The sequence below is a fragment of the Manihot esculenta genome, chromosome 5, assembly GCF_001659605.2.
Source record: "Manihot esculenta cultivar AM560-2 chromosome 5, M.esculenta_v8, whole genome shotgun sequence".
NCBI classification, from domain to species: Eukaryota; Viridiplantae; Streptophyta; class Magnoliopsida; order Malpighiales; family Euphorbiaceae; genus Manihot; species Manihot esculenta.
Genome location: NC_035165.2, coordinates 27791247 through 27809673, shown reverse-complemented (window position 1 = coordinate 27809673; position 18427 = coordinate 27791247). Strand labels below are relative to the sequence as shown.

The 18427-nt window shown below is 27.8% G+C and overlaps 2 protein-coding genes across 2 annotated transcripts; both read right to left on the bottom strand.

The window, feature by feature from the left end:
• Positions 1 to 377: 377 nt before the first annotated feature.
• Positions 378 to 2413, bottom strand: LOC110615519 (allene oxide synthase). The gene has a single exon (XM_021757401.2). The coding sequence runs from the start codon at positions 2286 to 2288 to the stop codon at positions 714 to 716; it is 1575 nt and encodes a 524-aa protein (XP_021613093.1). The 5' UTR covers positions 2289 to 2413; the 3' UTR covers positions 378 to 713.
• Positions 2414 to 16281: 13868 nt separating this feature from the next.
• Positions 16282 to 18322, bottom strand: LOC110614611 (octanoyltransferase LIP2p, chloroplastic-like). Its single transcript, XM_021756184.2, is given in 5 exon segments — positions 16282 to 16525; positions 16528 to 16806; positions 17291 to 17441; positions 17579 to 17843; positions 17929 to 18322. Coding segments are annotated over 5 exon segments (939 nt in total). The 5' UTR covers positions 18084 to 18322; the 3' UTR covers positions 16282 to 16436.
• Positions 18323 to 18427: the final 105 nt, after the last annotated feature.

Sequence of the window (18427 nt, the reverse complement as noted above, 5' to 3'; positions counted from 1 at the left end):
GAAAATTTTCTTTTAAAATTAAGAATAAGACTTGCTTTCAAAAAAAAAAAAAGACTTGTTTTTAAAAATGTTAAATAAGACATTGTTTATCTATTTTTTTTCCTCAATCTATTTGACTTTTTAATAATAATTTATTAATAATAACGAAAATTTTCTTTTAAAAATAAAAATAAGACTTAAAAATGGAAATCGATGGTCATTCTAAAAGAAGATATGGAAAAACGTTGACGCAACCGATTCACGAAAAAATTAGATGGAATGATAAAAGTATTTTATAAAAATTATTTTTAATAATTATCTTTGAATTTGTCATTAATAATTAAATTTTTAAAAATTAAAAGACATTAATTTTATATAATTTAAAAATTAAATAGCAATTTATTCAGAAAAAAGAAATTACTAATTTTATTAGTCCAACGGGGCAAAATCAACAATTACATTTCATAAATTAAAGAACATCCCATTCAATCTCCACTGCACATGAAGATTGTAAATTATAATTGATAGAGAAGCAAAGATCCCTTTCACCACCCCGACATCCTTGCCCCCCTGCAAATTTTAGTTCAATTATTACAAACATGCCTGCGCTGAGACATCCTACGATTTTTTTTTACATATAATTAATTTGAACTGATGTTGAAGTCGAGATCTGTGAAGACGACTCCGAGTTTTTCCTATAAATTTTCTTCTTTAATTACTATTCCACAGCCGCCTTAAAAACTCGCCCTCTTCAACGACGTAATGGTGATGGAAGACCCCAACGCCGATGATCCAACTTCAATTTCAAACGAATCGTATCGTCGAAATAATTCAACCACGAAAAGTCTTGAGATAAATACCACGAAATCTTTACCCGCGCACTGTTTGTTTCCCACCGTTGGATGCTCTGTCTCTGGTCCGTTTGACCACAGCACGTGCTTCAATAACTTTTCTCCGTCGCCGACGAATCGATCCGGAATGTACTCATCGGGTCTGTCGAATATTTTCGGATCTCTCGTCGCGAATGGTTGGTACCCGAATATCATTTCACCTTCTTTTACTTCAAAAGCTGCGTCGTGACTCTCGATGACCAAATCACGCTTTGCTTTCCCGTACTGTGCTGGTACCGGCGGTTCGATACGGAATGCTTCGTACACAGCGGATTTCATCAGTGGCATCTGTTCCAGAGAAGCCATCGTGATCTGTCCTCCGTTGGATTTAAGGACTGATCTGATCTCTTGGGCTAATTGGGTATGAAGCTTCACTCCTGCACGACCGATCCACTTGAGTATGTTCGGGAAAAAGATCTTAAGGCCTCCGAAGGTGTTAAAGCAAGTGGCAAAAAGGATATTGTGACAAGCTTCTTCTCGCGAGAGACCCATCTTCTCAGCCTCGTCAAGGAGGGATCCGGCGGAGGAGTAGAAGTAATCGTAGAGTCGCTGGTAATCTTTTTTGACGAGCTGAGGAGGTAGCCGGAAGGTGTGGATGGTGGGTTCTTCAATAAACGCAGGAAGGCCAAGTGTGAGTATCGGAGCAAGTTGAAACAGTACCCATTTAGCTATCAGAGAAGGTCCATCAGTCCCAACTTTAGTATTCACAGGGTCTACACCGAAGTAACACCGGCCCAAGAAGCTAAACGCCGCTTGCTCGCCGGGATCGTTGAAACCGACTTTACCCTTTGACGCAAGATCCTTCTCCAAGCTCTCAAACAGCCCGGTATAAGTTGAACTGAACTCAGGGATTACATGATCCCGGCGAGCCTTCAAGAGATAGAACAAGAAGTTCTTGAGTTGGGTATGCTTCGGCTCGGACGGGTCAAGATAAGAGAGAATTCTGTAGCCGCCGGTGAGATCTGTGGAGGGCATGAAAGTACCAGTGAAAAGATCTTTCTTTTCGACCTTAGTTACATCGAAAAGAACAGAAAAGCTCTTCCCATCAAGCAAAACGACCACGTGTGGATTGGAAGCTATGAGAGGACCAGGAGGCATATTGGCCCTGAACACCGTTGACTGGTACTTTTGAGCTCTAGATTTGAAGTACTCTTCTTTCCCTTGATTGTAAAAATAATCAAGTCGATCTTTGATGGGTCCGATAAAAGGGAGGCCATAATCGCCGGGGATTTTGCGAAGAGGGAGTTTGGAAGGTTCAACTGGGGAAACAGACGGCGGTGAGGCAGCAATAGATGGTTTATCAGAAATAGAGGCTTTGATTGGCAAGACAAAGGATCTTCGAGAGGAGGGCTTAGATGAGCTTCTGAGAGGCTGGAATTGAGATTGGAGGTAAGGAGAAGGGAGGGCTGAGGAAGCCATGAGGATGGTGGCGAAGTAGAAGCTGACGGTGCTGCGTTGCAGAGATATTGGAGATACAATTGGGAGATTTTGGTTATGGGAATAAGAGGCAGAAAATTAAATAATGTGGTGAGCGAGTGGTGGGGGTGAGGGTCTATGATTATTTATAGTGGTGGGGAGCATTGCCCTTCAAAAAGCTTCTTTTGCTCTGATACAGAATCGTGAAAGACATGCATTATTTTTGTTTTTTTCTCAAAAAAATTAAGACTTGAAAAAAAACACACGGTAATCGATATTAAAAAAAATAAAAAAAATTATAATTTAAACACTAAATATTATTGTTATTAACATTTTTATAATTTTAAAAAATCATTAAAATTTTTTTTTCTTTCATAAATAAAATAATTCTTTCATCTTTTTTCTGTTAAAATTAAATAAAAGATAAAAAAATAAAATTTTTTAAATTTAATTTTACACTAAAATAAAATTATTTATTTAATTCTTAAATATTATTATTATTAATAAGTTAGTCTTTATATTTTTAAAAATCTATTAAAATATTTTTATCTTTCTTTATATCTATTAAAATATTTTTATTTTTTCTTATACCTATTAAAATATTCTTATCTTTTCGTATATCTATTAAAATATTATTCTCATTTTTTTTTCATCAAAGAAATATTCTTTCTTCCTCCTCCTGCTTAAAAAAAAGAAAAAAAAGAGAAGAATATGATGATGATGAAGGAGAATAAGAAGAAAAAAAAGAAGGAGAAAAAGAAGGAGAAGAAAAAGATGATGAAGAAAAAAAAAGAAGAATAAGAATTTACTCCTCCTCCTTAAAGAAGAAGAATAAAAAAAAAATCGAAAAAGAACCAAAGGATAAGAGAATGAGGAAAAATCAATGAAGAATAAAAAAGAGGAGGAGAAAAAATCAATGAAGACGGAGGAGTAGGAAAAATCAATAATAAGGAGGAGGAGGAAAAATAAATGAGGAGGAGGAGGAGAATGAGGGTAATTTAGTATTTTGCTATATTTTTAACTGTAAAAATAAATGAAATAACTATTTTATTGACGAAAAAAAAAATTTTAATTAAGTTTTTAAAAATACATGAACTGTCTTGTTAATAATAATAATACTCAATAATTAAATTATAAATTTCTTAAAAAAATATAAGTGTCTCATTTTGCACCCACGGTATATGTAAAAATAAATAAATAAAACTTTATACTTATATTTAAAATTTGCATACAACGAATTTAAGCAAAAATTGTACCAATTTTTATAAAAAGATTTTCTAGATAATGAATCAATTATTCAGTTATTGACTATATTCCTTCCCAACATGCTATTCAGTACTATCCATTAAATTAGATAACTAAAATATTTTTTTAATTAATCATATAAGACATGGTGAAATAAATTTAATAAGAAAAAAAAAGATAAAACTTCTCTTAAATTTTAAATTTGTTTTAAAGATACTATAGAGATTTCCTCAATATACTAATTTAATTTGTGGTAAATTATTTTTTTTATTATGGGCTCTAAATAATTTATAATATGTTTATAAAATATGACCAAGTTGTCTTAGATTTTTTTTAATTGCATATAAGGCATGTTGTTGAGGAGTAAATTTGTGGTAGTTGTGGGTTTATTATTTAGATCATATTATATTGATAAAGAGATATAAATATATGTAAATTTAGTTAAATTTTAATATAAATTTTGATTATATTCCATTATATTATCAACAATTAAATCAGTTGAAGCTAAGAGACTGCATTTAGTGGTAAGTGTATCTAAATAAATCCGAGAAATTTTAAATTTTACTTTTTTAATTTCCGATCCTCGTTTAAAAAAACGTATTGATAAGTTTATTCAATAATTAATATTAAATTTTTTCATGTTAGTTTTTTTTTAATGAAAAAAATATAACATTTTAAATATAACTGATAAATTACATAATATTTTCATTATATATAAAAAAAAAAAATATCTCATCAATATGCATATGTAGAGATCGTAATTCAAAGACCTCATCCACTAGCAAAGCTATCTTGTAAACGGTAAAAGTGTCAAATTTATCACCGATTTTTATTTTTTGATTAAATAAAAATTATGTGGACTATTATTAAAAAGTTAAATATATTTAAATAAAATTAAATAGATTAAGTAGAGCGTGATTTAAATTTTTAAATTTTGGTAAGTGACAATTTTATTTAATTTTTTAATAATAAATTCAAACTAAATTAATAATGTGATCGAGGTGGAACTGTGCTATAATTGGCTAAATTTGTAAAAAAGAAAATTTGAGGCGCTGGATACTTATGACAGCTATTCCAACTCAAGATAAAGAGAATTACGAGTATAATATTTAGAATTCAGAATAGTAGCGTAAGAGAATAGCGCATATTTACCTTTATGATTTTTCTATTTGTAAGAAAAATAGAGATAAGTATAGAATTTTTTAATAATCAGACGATAAGCAGTCGGCTGTCCGATAAAAAATATCGACAGCAAATAAGTCAATCATCCTGCTATAACATGTATAATATGAATATATTGGACTATATTTGATAACAATTACTTTATATCGAGACTCGACCTATCTAAATAAGGGTTTTTCTAATGATGAATTGAATGTTATGGTGTTTCGATCTTATTTTTTTATACAAAATTGTGTTACCCACATATCATATTCCTATTGCATAAATCTATTTTACGGTAATAATTTACCGTTTAAAAGTTTCATATAATATCAAATTAATAAAAAATAAAATTTAAGAGTTTTCTCCTGCTATATAATTTAGTGATCAATTTTACTTTTTAGCGGTTCTAAATTTTAATACTCAATTTTTAGGATCAACACTGTTCTCCTCTTTTATAATTTTTATTTATCTTATTTTTTACATGTATTAAAAAATATTATTTTTTTATTAAATTTTTTATTATATTAATTTTAAATACATTAAGTTTTATTAAATATTAAAAAATATTTTAAAATATTTTTTAAAAAGTAATATAAAATTAAATAAAATTATAATAATCAATTTATATATTATTATAGTAAAAAAATAAATAATAATTTTAAAATAATAAAAAAACGAGATTTTTTATTTATTTTGCCCTCTTCTATTTACAACAAACTATACCCCCACAACGAGTTTGGTCTACTAAGCCGTAAATTTACTTATTTTTAGTTTTTTTAACATTATTCGGTAACTTTTAAAATTTAACTTTTTAAGATAATTTATTTGTATAAACTCTCTCAATTTAATTGATTTATCAATACTAATATGAAAGTTTTTTTTAAATAAAAAGATCAAATTTATTAAGGACTATTAAATAAGAGAACATTAATTAAGAAAGCCGGAGGGACATAACCCTACTTTTGGATATCAGACTCAAAACAAGCTGTATGAGCCCGAGTATGATTAATATAATATTTTTTTAATAATAAAATATTATTTTTATAACTTAAAATATTAAAAATTTAATATTTTAAAAATTAATATAAAAATTAAAAATATAGAAATAATAAATAAATTTTAGACTTATAAAAATGGAATTTTACTATTAAAAATATTAATTTATTATTAAAAATAATATTTTAGTAGATCAAGATTTATTTGGCTTAAAAGTAAAGTTAAGAAATTTATTTAGAAAAAAAATAAATTAGATTTAAAAGTATATAATTTTAATTAGACTTATTTAAAAAAAGGAAAAAAAAAAAAAAAAAAAACTCGTTTCGAAAGAGGAATCTAGTTGACATGGCTGCGGGTAGAGATTTCAGATAGAGACGTCGTTGATCACATGGCCGTCTAAAATCTGAACAGTATTCTACATTTGATTCATGCCTATTGCAATAGAAGAGTCAACGAATCCATCTACCATAATTGGAAAGTTCAATCCACTAATCGCTTGACAAGTGTCCCACCAGAGAAACTCAATCCAACTATTTTTCTTTTATTTTCATTTCACGTGTTCATGCTGCAGTTTTGAACAGCCATATAAATTATAATCATTGCTTTGCAGATAAGGAAAAAAAATCTGATATGTTTACAAGTCAATATATTAAAATAACTCATTTTTCAAGATTTATTTTTTTTTATAAGAGAATAATTTAAATAAATTTCTATAAAATTATATAAGGTTTTAATTTTTTAAAATTAAAAATAATTGAATTATTTATTTTAAATAAAAAATTATTATAAAAAACAATTAAATTAGATTATTGTGAAATTTTTTATTTTAAAATAAAAAATAAATATTTTATATCAAGATTTATGTATAATTATTTAAAATGGATATAGTAAATGTATAAATTTATAATAAAATATCTCATTTAATAATATAAAATTCATTTCCATATTAATTCATAGTGATCATTGTTTTTTTTTTTTTATGTGAAATCTAATCCCTTCACGTTTCCCATGATAAGTGGTTGTAATAATATTATAATATATTATGCATCTGATGCTGTGAGAAAAAACGTGCCCTTTAGAGAGAAATTATATACAAAAATTTTCTTATGAATATAAATCATAACTAAATCTTTTCTTTGTAAAAAATAATTTTTATTTAAAAAATATTTTTTATAAAAAAATATTTTATAAGATAATTTATTTTTTATTACTTAATTTTAATTTAAAAAATAAAATTTGTTAAAAAATTTATACGTCGAAACTTATATAAAAGTATTAAAGTATACAAAATAATTTTTTTATTAAAGATGAAGTTATTTTCTTTAGAATGATTTATTTTTTTATTAAAAAATATTTTTTATTGATTAAAATTTTTAACTGTTTTAAATATTAAAAATATTTTTTTAAAAATAATTTCTATTAAATAAATAGAATTTAAATTTAAATATCATGCCGTTACAAACTTTTTATGTTGATGTAATAGAGATATAATTCACCCGTTTGAAGAGTTATTGAAGACCAAACTTCAAGAAATAATAAAGTTATTGCAACCGGAAAAAAAAAAAAGCTGTCATGTAAGCCGTAACTGAAAAGGCCGTTACGTTATACCTTCTCCGGCCATATATTTTGCGCGTGTAAAATGCGTACGAACGGGTCGGTGGGTTTAGTCTCTGCAACGGGTCAAGCTCCTTGCCTCGCCTACCGCCGCACTTCTCACCGCCGACCAAAACGGGTCGGTGGGTTTACAATATTTACTAAAATTATATTCATTTATAAATATATTGAATTTCAATATCTTTTAAGGATGTCATAGTTTTTTTCTTAATTTTTTTATAATTTTTTAAATTAAATAAAAAATATTTTACTTTATTTAGAAAGTTTAATCATGACCAATTTTTTATTTTATATATAATATCGTGAAAAGGCTTAATTTGTAATTTTTCTCAATATTTAATAATTGATCAAATTGCTTGCTATTCATGTCATTCTTATTAATGATTTTTTGTATTGTAGCCAAACAGAAAGATGAAAGAATCCAATTTAATTATCTTTTATATTTAGAAATTTAATAATATGATAATTTTAAATTATCTATTTTCACAATTCAATGTATTTGGCCATGACTACTTAAAAAATAAATTAAAATAACTTTAGTAATAAAAGAGAAAATTTTATTTAAATTTGATTTACATAAATTTAAAATATATAAATATGAGTCTATTTATAAAAAATTATATATATTCATATTCATGTGTTTTGGTTTATTATGAACTTAATTTATCTAAATAAATTATATATTTTTATTTAAATTATTAAAATTAATAATTAATAAACCACTCATTAAAGGAAAAAATACATAATTATTTTTAGTATTAATAAATATTTAATAGTTGATGAACTAACAATTTTTAGAATAATCTTTTAAAAAAATTAATGAAGAATATTGTTATTTATTGTATTAATCTTCATCTAACGAAATAGAAAGAAGGGAAAATGTAGGCCACTATAATATGGAGAGTTATTTTAAGTTGAATTTCAATTTTTTTAGTTAAAAAAAAAAAAAACTTATAAGATGTTTTAGTATTTAGAATATTTATTGGTTTGGCCCTAATAATTTGATGAAATTTACAATTTAATCCTTACTATTTTTAATAACAAACTATTTAATCACTAACATAATAACATTACATTCTGTTAACTAAAATAATATTTGAAAAAATCGATTCACATATAAGAATATTAAATTATTATATGTGGTTATTAAATTTTAATGATTATTTCAGTACGATCATTAAATTTAACTTTGCTTCATAAAAATTATTCAACCTTCTTTTAAATTTCAAATATTAATTCTCATCAGAATTCAGTGAAACTTTCGGTTGAATCTATATGACTTCTTCTAAGTGGATTTTTTTTTTTTTTAGAAAAAAAAAGAAAATTCTTTGCTTAGAGAGATATTTATAAATCTTTATAGTCCTGCATGGTAAAAAATCTTCTTTTTTTACTTTTGTAGGATTGGGAAGTATTCAAGTCAATGAGTCTAGGGTTCTCTGGCTTTTTTCTATTAATTTTTTTAGGATTTGAACTCTCAACTTTTCTTTGGACTTGTATTGTAATTTGACATTTTTGCCTTTTATGAACAAAATATCTTTTTTTTTTTAAATCTTCGGAAGGATAATGATTAAAAAAATCTTATAGTTTATATTTCTTTATAATTTTATTTTATTTTTTTTAAATAATTAATTTAAGTTTATATTTTTAAATTTTTAAAAATTATATCTAATTATTAAAATTTTAATTCACTAATAAAATTGTTATATCATCACAAAAATTACTATATCATCACTCCATCGTTATCATATTTTCGTACGATTATTATAATATAATATAAAATAATTATAAAAAATTATATTATATAATTATGAGAAATTTATAATTTAATTTATGAGTATTACCATTATTAATAACTCTATATTTATAAACAAAAATATTTTTTCATTTCATTTCTACCGTTAAAAATACAGCAAAAGACCAAATTACTAGGGGTGAGCATTCGGTCGGTTCGGTTCAAAACCGAACCGAACCGAATAAACCGAAAACCGAAATTTTAGTTTTTATGAAAACCGAACCGAACCGATTTTGGTCAGAAACCGAACCGAACCGAACCGGTCTGATTCGGTTCGATTCGGTTCGGTTTAATCGGTTTCGATTTTTAATATTTTTTTAATTTTTTACACTTTATTTTTAGTATTTTAAAATTTAATTAAAATATTTTAATTTTAATATAATTTAATTTCTCTATATTATTGAAAAAATATATTATTATCCCTAATCGGTTCAGTTCGGTTTTTTCGGTTTTTTTCTGATCAAAACCGAACCGAACCGAAATAACCAAAATTTCTGAAATTTAAAACTGAACCGAACCGAAATATATAAAAAACCGAACCAAATTTTCAAATCGGTTCGGTTCGGTCGGTTTTTTCGGTTTGAACCGGATTTTGCTCAGCCCTACAAATTACCCCATTATTTTCCTCCTCCTCCGCCTCTCCTTTTTCATTGATTCTTCTTTTTATTTAATTCTTTTTTTATTTTTCTTTTTATTCTTATTCTTTAAGAGGAAGAGATTTTTTTTCTTCTTTTTCTTTTTCTTCTTCATCTTCTTCATATTCTTTTTATTTTTCTTCTTCTTTTTTAGGAGAAGAAGGGACTATTTCGTTGACAGAAAAAAATGATAAGTGCGTTTTAATAGATATATATGAAAAAAGATAATAACGGTTTAATAGATCTTTAAAAATATAGGACTGACTTGTTAATAGTAGCAATATCCAAAACTAAATAAGAGATTTTATTTGAGGGTAAAATTGAATTTTAAAATTTTTTTTTCGCATCCTTTATCTATTTTGAACAGAGAAGATGACAAAAATAATATTTCGTTGACGAAAAAAAAAATAAGGATGTTTTCATAAATTTTAAAAAATATAGGGACTAACTTATTAATAATAACAATACTCAAAAACTAAAATATAAATCTTTCTATAATTCAACTTTGTATAGTATAAAAATAATCAATTTAATTATATATTTTTAAATTTTTATCAATTACATAAAATCGATACAGAAAACCATTTATTTATTAATAAAAATGTTATGTTTTTTTTTAAAAAATAAAAATATTATATCATTGTGACGTTATTATATCATTGATATTTTTTTATTTTAATTTTATTAAAAAAAATTTTATTTAAATTTCTTATCCATATTTATTATGGAAAAAATATCGATTAATTACTCATATCATTATAATATAATATGAAATATTTATAATTATATAAAAATTATATTTATAAAATAATTATTAAAATTATAAAAATTTTAAATAAAAATATTAAATTTGCAATTTATGGTAAGAATTAAAAATATTAAATTCTTTATTTTTCAATTTAAATTTACCTATAAATTATTATTAAAAAATCAAATAAGATCAAATTGATTAAAAATTAAAAAAAATAGACAAACGATGTCTTATTTAATATTTTAAAAATAATTTAAAGATAAATTTAGATTAAAAAATAAAATTTAATATTTTAATTTATTATATAATTTGAAAATAAATTTCACCATTTAACCAATTTTATAGTATTTGATATGATTATATAGTGTTTTTATTAATGATATAATAATAAATTAATAATATTTTAATAGTTGATATAATTAGTGAAAATTTTAAAAATATAAAATTAATTTAATTATTTTTAAAATATATGATATAATTATAAATAATTATATTCTATTATATTATATTGTTATGATATTATGATTATATGATATTTTTATTAATAAATTAATAAAAAGTTTAATGATTAAGTATAATTTTTAAATATTTAAAAAATAAATTTAAATTAACTATTTTTTAAAAATATTAGGCAGAATTACAATTAATCCTAAAGTATATTTTTTCAATTATCCCATATTTAAATAACATAAAAGTGGATGAAAAGTATTTTAATTTTAAATTAATTGATAGATATTTATTAGCAACGTAGCTGTCGTTTAAAGTTGGGTGTTGTGTATTAAATTTGTAACTGAGGATGATGAATTCAAAGAGATGAGCATCTGGCAGACAGTGCCCTTGCAATCCAGTGATGGGCCTTCGTTTTCGAAGGCGGCGGCGTTATGATTTTGCAGTAAAAACAATTTTAGAAAACTGGTAGTTGCCGCCCATCCACTCCGCCGTGCTTGTTGCAGATACATTCAGCGCGTGCTTTTGTTTTTTTCTCCAGTTTTAACCGTATGTGATGTCAAAAAACATGATTATTAATCACGTGGTCAAATACCATTTACCAATATAATATAACAAAATCTTATTTATTTTAATCATAAAATAGGCACGTGCACAATTACACATCTACTATTCGTCATAACAATAATTTGATAAATTATTAGGTTGATGGATGGCTGCTTTTGTTTTGTTGATTGAGTTTTCTTTTATTGTTTTAATTGTAGTATTATTTTGTTATTTTATTTAACTTTTAGTTTTTTATAAAGTCCTTTCTTATAAAAAAAGAGGGGCAATATTTTCAAATTAAGAGATATTATAGTAAATTAAACATTAAAATAAATAAATTAGATAAGTATTTAAATTGAAATGGAATTGAATGAGAACGGAAGGTTTGAAAGAAAGAAAAAAGAAGCGTTAAGAAAAAACAAAGCGTTTGTGAAGAGGGTTTGGATTTTATTCTTCTTGTCATTTTCTATATTTAGATTTGGATTGAAGTTTCTATTTTGGTTGTTTGATTTTTCTTTGTCTTCGGCAGTGGAGGAAGCCTGTGGCTAATATTGAGCCGGTTTAATTCCAGCAGCTCAATCGATATAATTTTGAAATTTTTATAGAACTTGGGTTTGTAAGTGAGTTTTACTTACTAATATATGATTGTGGTCTTACTTATCAGAATTTGTTATCTGAAAGTTTACATTCCTTATTAACTATCTAAAGTTTGAAAGAATGGAGGAATATGTATTAAAGTGCCACTGTTGTCTCAAATTGGTTCTTCCATGCCTATATAAAAATGAAAATGTTGTGATATCAAGTTTCTTTTTTTTGATGGCTTTCATAGTAACTTTATGTACTGGTTTGTGTTGTTTTTATCGCGCTAAACCCATTTTCATTATCAAATTTTATTTTACCATTGAAAATAATCTCCAACACAACACTAAAATACAACAAGATTTCATATTATATTTGGCGTGACACCGTTGTAGTTTTATTTAATTTTTTAAAATTTTTTTATTAATTTATAATAAAATTCAAAATTTCATAATTTTTTATAAAAATTCTTCTCAATTAAATATTGAAAGAAAAAAAAATATATATAAATATATAGAGTGAATATATAAAATAATATGAAATGAATAAATAAGATTAAAGTAAAATAAATAATATAATATTAAGAAAAGAGAATATAAATAGAATATTTTTTTAATGTTAAAAATATTATAAAAAATTAAAGATAATATTATATATTTTTATATTTTGTATTAAAATAGTAAAAAAATGATGCTTGTTTTTGTTTGTCGTTGTTTAAGCTTGTTTTACTTTCAAGACATGCACCATTTCAAATTTAAACATTTCCAATTATTATTTAACAAGTTTGATGTTAAAAATTATTAATAGAAAATGATTATTCTTTGTATAACGTGCTCAGACTCTATTTGACAAGATAATATTTAATGTTTCCATTTCAATCCTAATCCTCAAAAGGGAGCAAGTGAAATGGTTGAAATACTCAACCAGTAAGTTTCAACCCTAATCCTGCAAAGACTTATACATTAAAATAGAAATCAATATGAGAGAGGAACATAGAACAAAGGGCTCAGTTCACTGATTTGGTGCTCACAAATGGGTTTGAGAAGAATTGATTGTTTGGCATTATGGAGGAAAGCGAAACAGAGGTAGGAGCCATGGGTCTATCGATTATAGTTTTGAGAAACAAAAAGGGTAAGGTTGTTGTGGGTAGGTTGCGGTTGTGAGGTTGAAGTGGAGCAGAGATTGCTGGTTTGGACTAGAACTCAGGAAATGTGGGAATGAGGTTCTGATATGGGTGGTTTCAGTAGAGAGGAGTTGATGCTTCTTTGGAAATGAGCTGCTAGTTGTGGAATTGGGTTTAAAAGGGTAAGGAAAGAGGTTATATTAAATTATTATAAATTATCTTAAAAAGAAAAATCAATCTGTAATTTGAAATGGATAAACAAAAGGGGAACAAGCACTATATAGTAAATTTACCTTTATTTTATTATCAATCACAATGTTCTGACGTAACAATAAGATGAATTATAAAGTTAAAAACCTAATTAATAAGATCAATAATAAATCTATTTATAATCAAATTAATTATTGGGATTTGATGGTTTTTCTAATAAGTGCAATATTTCATTTATTAATGCTCATTGAACATGAATATTTTTTATTTCTTCACTCCCATAAATATAAAGTTATTTATCTTTTTAAAATAATAATTTATTCATTATCTTTCTAATATATTTCTATTAAAGTCTAGTTCAAAATAGTTTATTTTCAGAAAAGTTAATTTTTTGACAAGTATATTTTTAAAAAGGTTATTTTTAAAAAAATATAATTTGATTAAATTCTCAGAAAATAAATACAGTATATGTATAATATTTAATTTAATACAGTAAATTATATATTAACCAAATATTTAAATTTTAAAAAGTAAATGCTCAAACAACATAATAATTAATATATACTTTTTATGATAATAATAAAAATTATCATAAAATATAAAAAAATATTTATTTTTAATTTAAATAATTTATTTCTTTATTTGAATGTATATATAATATAAACAAAATTGTATTATGAAATTTTTTACACTATCATTATCTATCAACAAACATAATCTTCAATTTTTTTTATAAACTTTCACCTAAACACTTAATTATAAAAAAAATAAAAGTAAAATAAAAAGTAAAGAAAGGAACTTGAAATTACTTGGGGGAATTTACTTTCCTGGAAAGTAACACACACCAACTTCCCAAGAAGTTATAGAATCATGAAAATCAAATAAGTCAAACATTTTATACTTTATGGAAAGTTGAATTTTCCTTTCTAAGTTAGCCCCAACCAAACGAAGCCTAAATATAAAGACACAATTTATTAATTTTAAAAATAATTTAATAATAAAAATTTATAAGGGAAGGGCATAGGAGAAAAGACAAAATAAACCTTCTATTTTAACTATATTAACTACATTTCTTTTTCATAAAATAACTATAAGTCCATCTCTCTGAAATGAAGGAAATACTAATTTTATATTTAAAAGCCATGAATATTATATGCAAATGTGTAATATTACTTTAAAAATAGTATATCATATAGAAAATATAATTTCTCACATGAGTTAAGAGTTTTAGAAATGTTTGTCATGAAAAAAAAAAAAAAAAAGACCAGGTCCACCTTATAGAATAATGCATTTATAAATTACAAATAAACTTATAATTGGCATATGATGTGCAATAATGGCTTGAGTGTAAACCAAGCTAGTATCCTTTTCAAAATGGGGTTAAAGATACTATTTATACCTCAAGGGGAAAAAGGGTTTTGTCATTGCTGTCTTGTATTTCTTTCATATCAATAGGACTGTGTATGTCTGTAGCAAATTGGCACCAAGAATTCCATAACATATTTGCGCTAGTTATTATCCGCAAACTGTGGCATCATGTGATGCTTTATGTTGGCTGTAACTGATCAAATTCAGAGGCCATATCTGCAATTTAGCCCAAAGAAATGGGGTCTCATTACAGGCCTGCAAGTAGGGATGGCAACGGGTAGGGTACCCGCGAAATTCAGGGTACCCAAATCCGAACCCGATTATATTTACAAAATCCGAACCCGTCCCAAATCCGTTTAATATTTTATTTTTACTATCCGAACCCGTCCCGAACCCGTTTAGCAATACCCGCACAATACCCGAACCCGATTTTTTTAATTCAATTCGATGAGAAAAACTGTCAAATAAACTACACCTAACAGTTGCACAACCCAGCAAACCCAACAGTGTGTTCAATAACAAGAACCAGCAACTCAGCAACCCAGCAAATAATGATTTATAATCATATAATCAGATTAATTCCATAAATTCTAAAAATCAACAGTATTACATTAATCAAATAGTAAATAATTAGATTTTTTAACAGTATCCAAATAATTAGATAAATAGTTCCTAAATTCTAAAAATCTTTAATAGCAACTAAAAATTTTTCAAGAACATACACACAAAAGATCTTGATTATCAAAAAATTTGATTGTAAACCTGAAGAGAGTTCCAGGAGATGTCGCCGACGCCGATTGAGGAGGGGAAGGGTTGTCTCTAGCATCAGTGAAGTGGAGGAGAGAAGCGTCAATTGAAAAGAGTAGATGTCACCGACTGGAGAGAGAAGGAGATATCGCCGATGCCGACCGGGGAGAGGGAAGAGTTGTCTCCAACTGGGAAGTCGGAGATGTCGCCGCTGGAGAGAGAGAAGGAGATATCGCTGACTGGGGAGATCGCTGACTGGGGAGAGAAAGGAGACGTCGCCGGTGCCGACTGGGCTGCCGGCAGTCGTCAGTGAAGTGGGGGAGAGGCGTGACTGAGAACTATGGGAAGGGAAGCGAGGGAGAGAGGCGCCGACGAAGAGAGGAAAGCAGAGTAAAATGAAAAAATGAATTAGGGATTAGGGTTACTTCACTTAGTTTTGTTAATATAGCTAATCGGGTTCGGGTAACGGGTATCCGAGCACCTATTCCCGAACCCTACCCGAATCCGAGACGGGTAGCATTTTTCAAACCCGAACCCGCCCAAATCCGTTTTATAAAAACCCAAATCCGTCCTAATAGGGTTTGGACGGATCGGGTACCCGCAAAAACCCGCCCGACTGACATCCCTACCTGCAAGGATACTTATCTGCAATTTAGGTCAAAAAGGTCAGAATCTGGCTATCAGGTGAATTAAAGAACAAGATCACATCAAGGCTAGTTTTGTTGAACTTGCTTAGATTGAATTCCAAAAACAGTAGGAAACATCTTGAGTTTTCAACAGAGCTAAGCAATTCTTGAATTTTGATTTCAGAATAAGGTACATTGTAATGAAAACAAAACTACAGTGTGACTACATTAAAATGCAAAGTTATGAAGATTCTGCCACTGTTAGCAGAATGACTCCTTGGATTATGAAGATCTTAACCACAAATGTTTCAGACAAGAACCCAGTTACACAATCTTCCACCAGTAAGCCTTTTATGGTTCTTCTCCAAAATCCTCAAATTGGGTATTGTTTCATGACAATCTTAAGCTGGAAAACTTCAGAAAATTCTCTGATCAAGGATTTGGAAGTAATATCAATCAGCTGGGAATCATCAAAATGATGCACATCTCCATCAACACTTCCATTACACAGCCTGACCTCCTCTAGTAATCCCTTAATGCTTCCAACCTTTCTGTTCCTAATCCCACATGGGACTATCCAATCAAAAGGTTTCAAATCTGTGGTGACATTGAGTGCCAAACCATGATAAGTTATCCATTGAGAAACTTTTATCCCAATTGCAGCCAGTTTCTGATCCCCTGAAGGAGAGTTTTCGACACAAGGATCAAGAAGTGACATTTACATATTCCACTCTCTTCAAACACTAAACACAATCCAATTAGGTCAATTTCGACACATATAGTGTAAAACCAGTCATCAACATATACTATCATATAAAGATCATTTATCCTTCATCTGGGAGGAGATTTTTTTAAAGTAATGAGAGGTTTTTTAAGGTTTATGTTTGCGAAAACTTGAAGCCGTTTGAAGTAAGGTTCTTGGAGGTTTTTCCAAAAAATTCCACAGCCAACTCATTAAATCAGTGGATTTAGAAGGTCTTCTCTTTAAAACTTTCAAATACCTTAAAAAAATTTTCCAAAAAACTTATCATGGTCTAAAAACCATAAAAAATCTTACTTTACTTCTTCCTAAAAAGAGTGTTAAAGTTCATGAGTATGAGTTGCCATAGCAAGGGATGAACTTTCATCCAAGAGAATCACAAATGGAGGGCATGGAACTTACCAACCCAAACTCCAGTTAAACCATCAACGCGTGATGCTTCAATAGAGAAGGTTGAGGAAAGAACACGAATGGCCACTTCCTCAAGTGCCCTGAGGTACCAATGAAGATCCATCTTGTGATTTCGAAGATTGATAATTGGGTACATAATTAGCTACAGTGTAATACAAATTCATCCTTAGTTAGGCCCTTGTATCATAAAGATAAAGATTTCTCTTTAGTCCATTGATTTTGAGAATTTGAAAAGATGACATAGAAAAAATGAGTGCTTAGCAATGAAGAAGAGTATACCTGGCCAGGCCCATGATAGGTGACTTCTCCGCCTCGTTCAGTTCGATAAACCTCATAAGGAGCATCTTCTACATCAAAATTCAGGTATCCTACAGAGCTGCCCGTACCCAATGTATACACAGGATGATGCTGTAGAACGATTAGCGTATCTGGGGACTCTTCCTTCCTTTCGATAAATGTCCTTTTCTCTCTAACAATGTCCTTTTGCCAATTCCATGCATCATCATATGGCACTAGCCTCTTGGACAAATTAAAAAGCTCGCACCTGCAAAGCCCCAAGCTTAGCGTGTGAAATTTAGAACGCAGGAGTAGTGTTTGTCAAAATGCGTGACAGAGAAAGAGCAACTTACGTTCTCCTATCATCTTGAGTTATTGACAAAAAGCCAGATTCTCTCTGATTTGAAACTCTGTTTAATGTGACGAACTCGCGCGAATGAGGACGGCGACCGTTTTTTGGCCATGGTGGAATGTAGCTAAAACTTGAAGTCGCTGCTACAAAAATCATAACTCACCCCTGCAAATTGGATGAGAAACCCATCAATCACACAAGCCCAGTTCCCAAATACGATTTTGGAGTGCGTTCAAATAGATTCTGATTTTATGGTATCTCTCATCTGGCAGCTTATGAGGCCAGCGCCCACCGGAGAAACCAAGGACTAAAATGAGCGTCCGATTCTAGTTGAGCAAGAGAAGACCGTTGAAGGCAAAAAGGGCCCACCACGGAAGTACTTATACGCGACCGCACCGCCCTGATTAGGGATGTAAACTGGCAGGGTAAAATACGAAAATTAAACTATCCCAATCCGAATTTAATTTATACTAGTAATATTTGAATCCGTTTCAAATTCA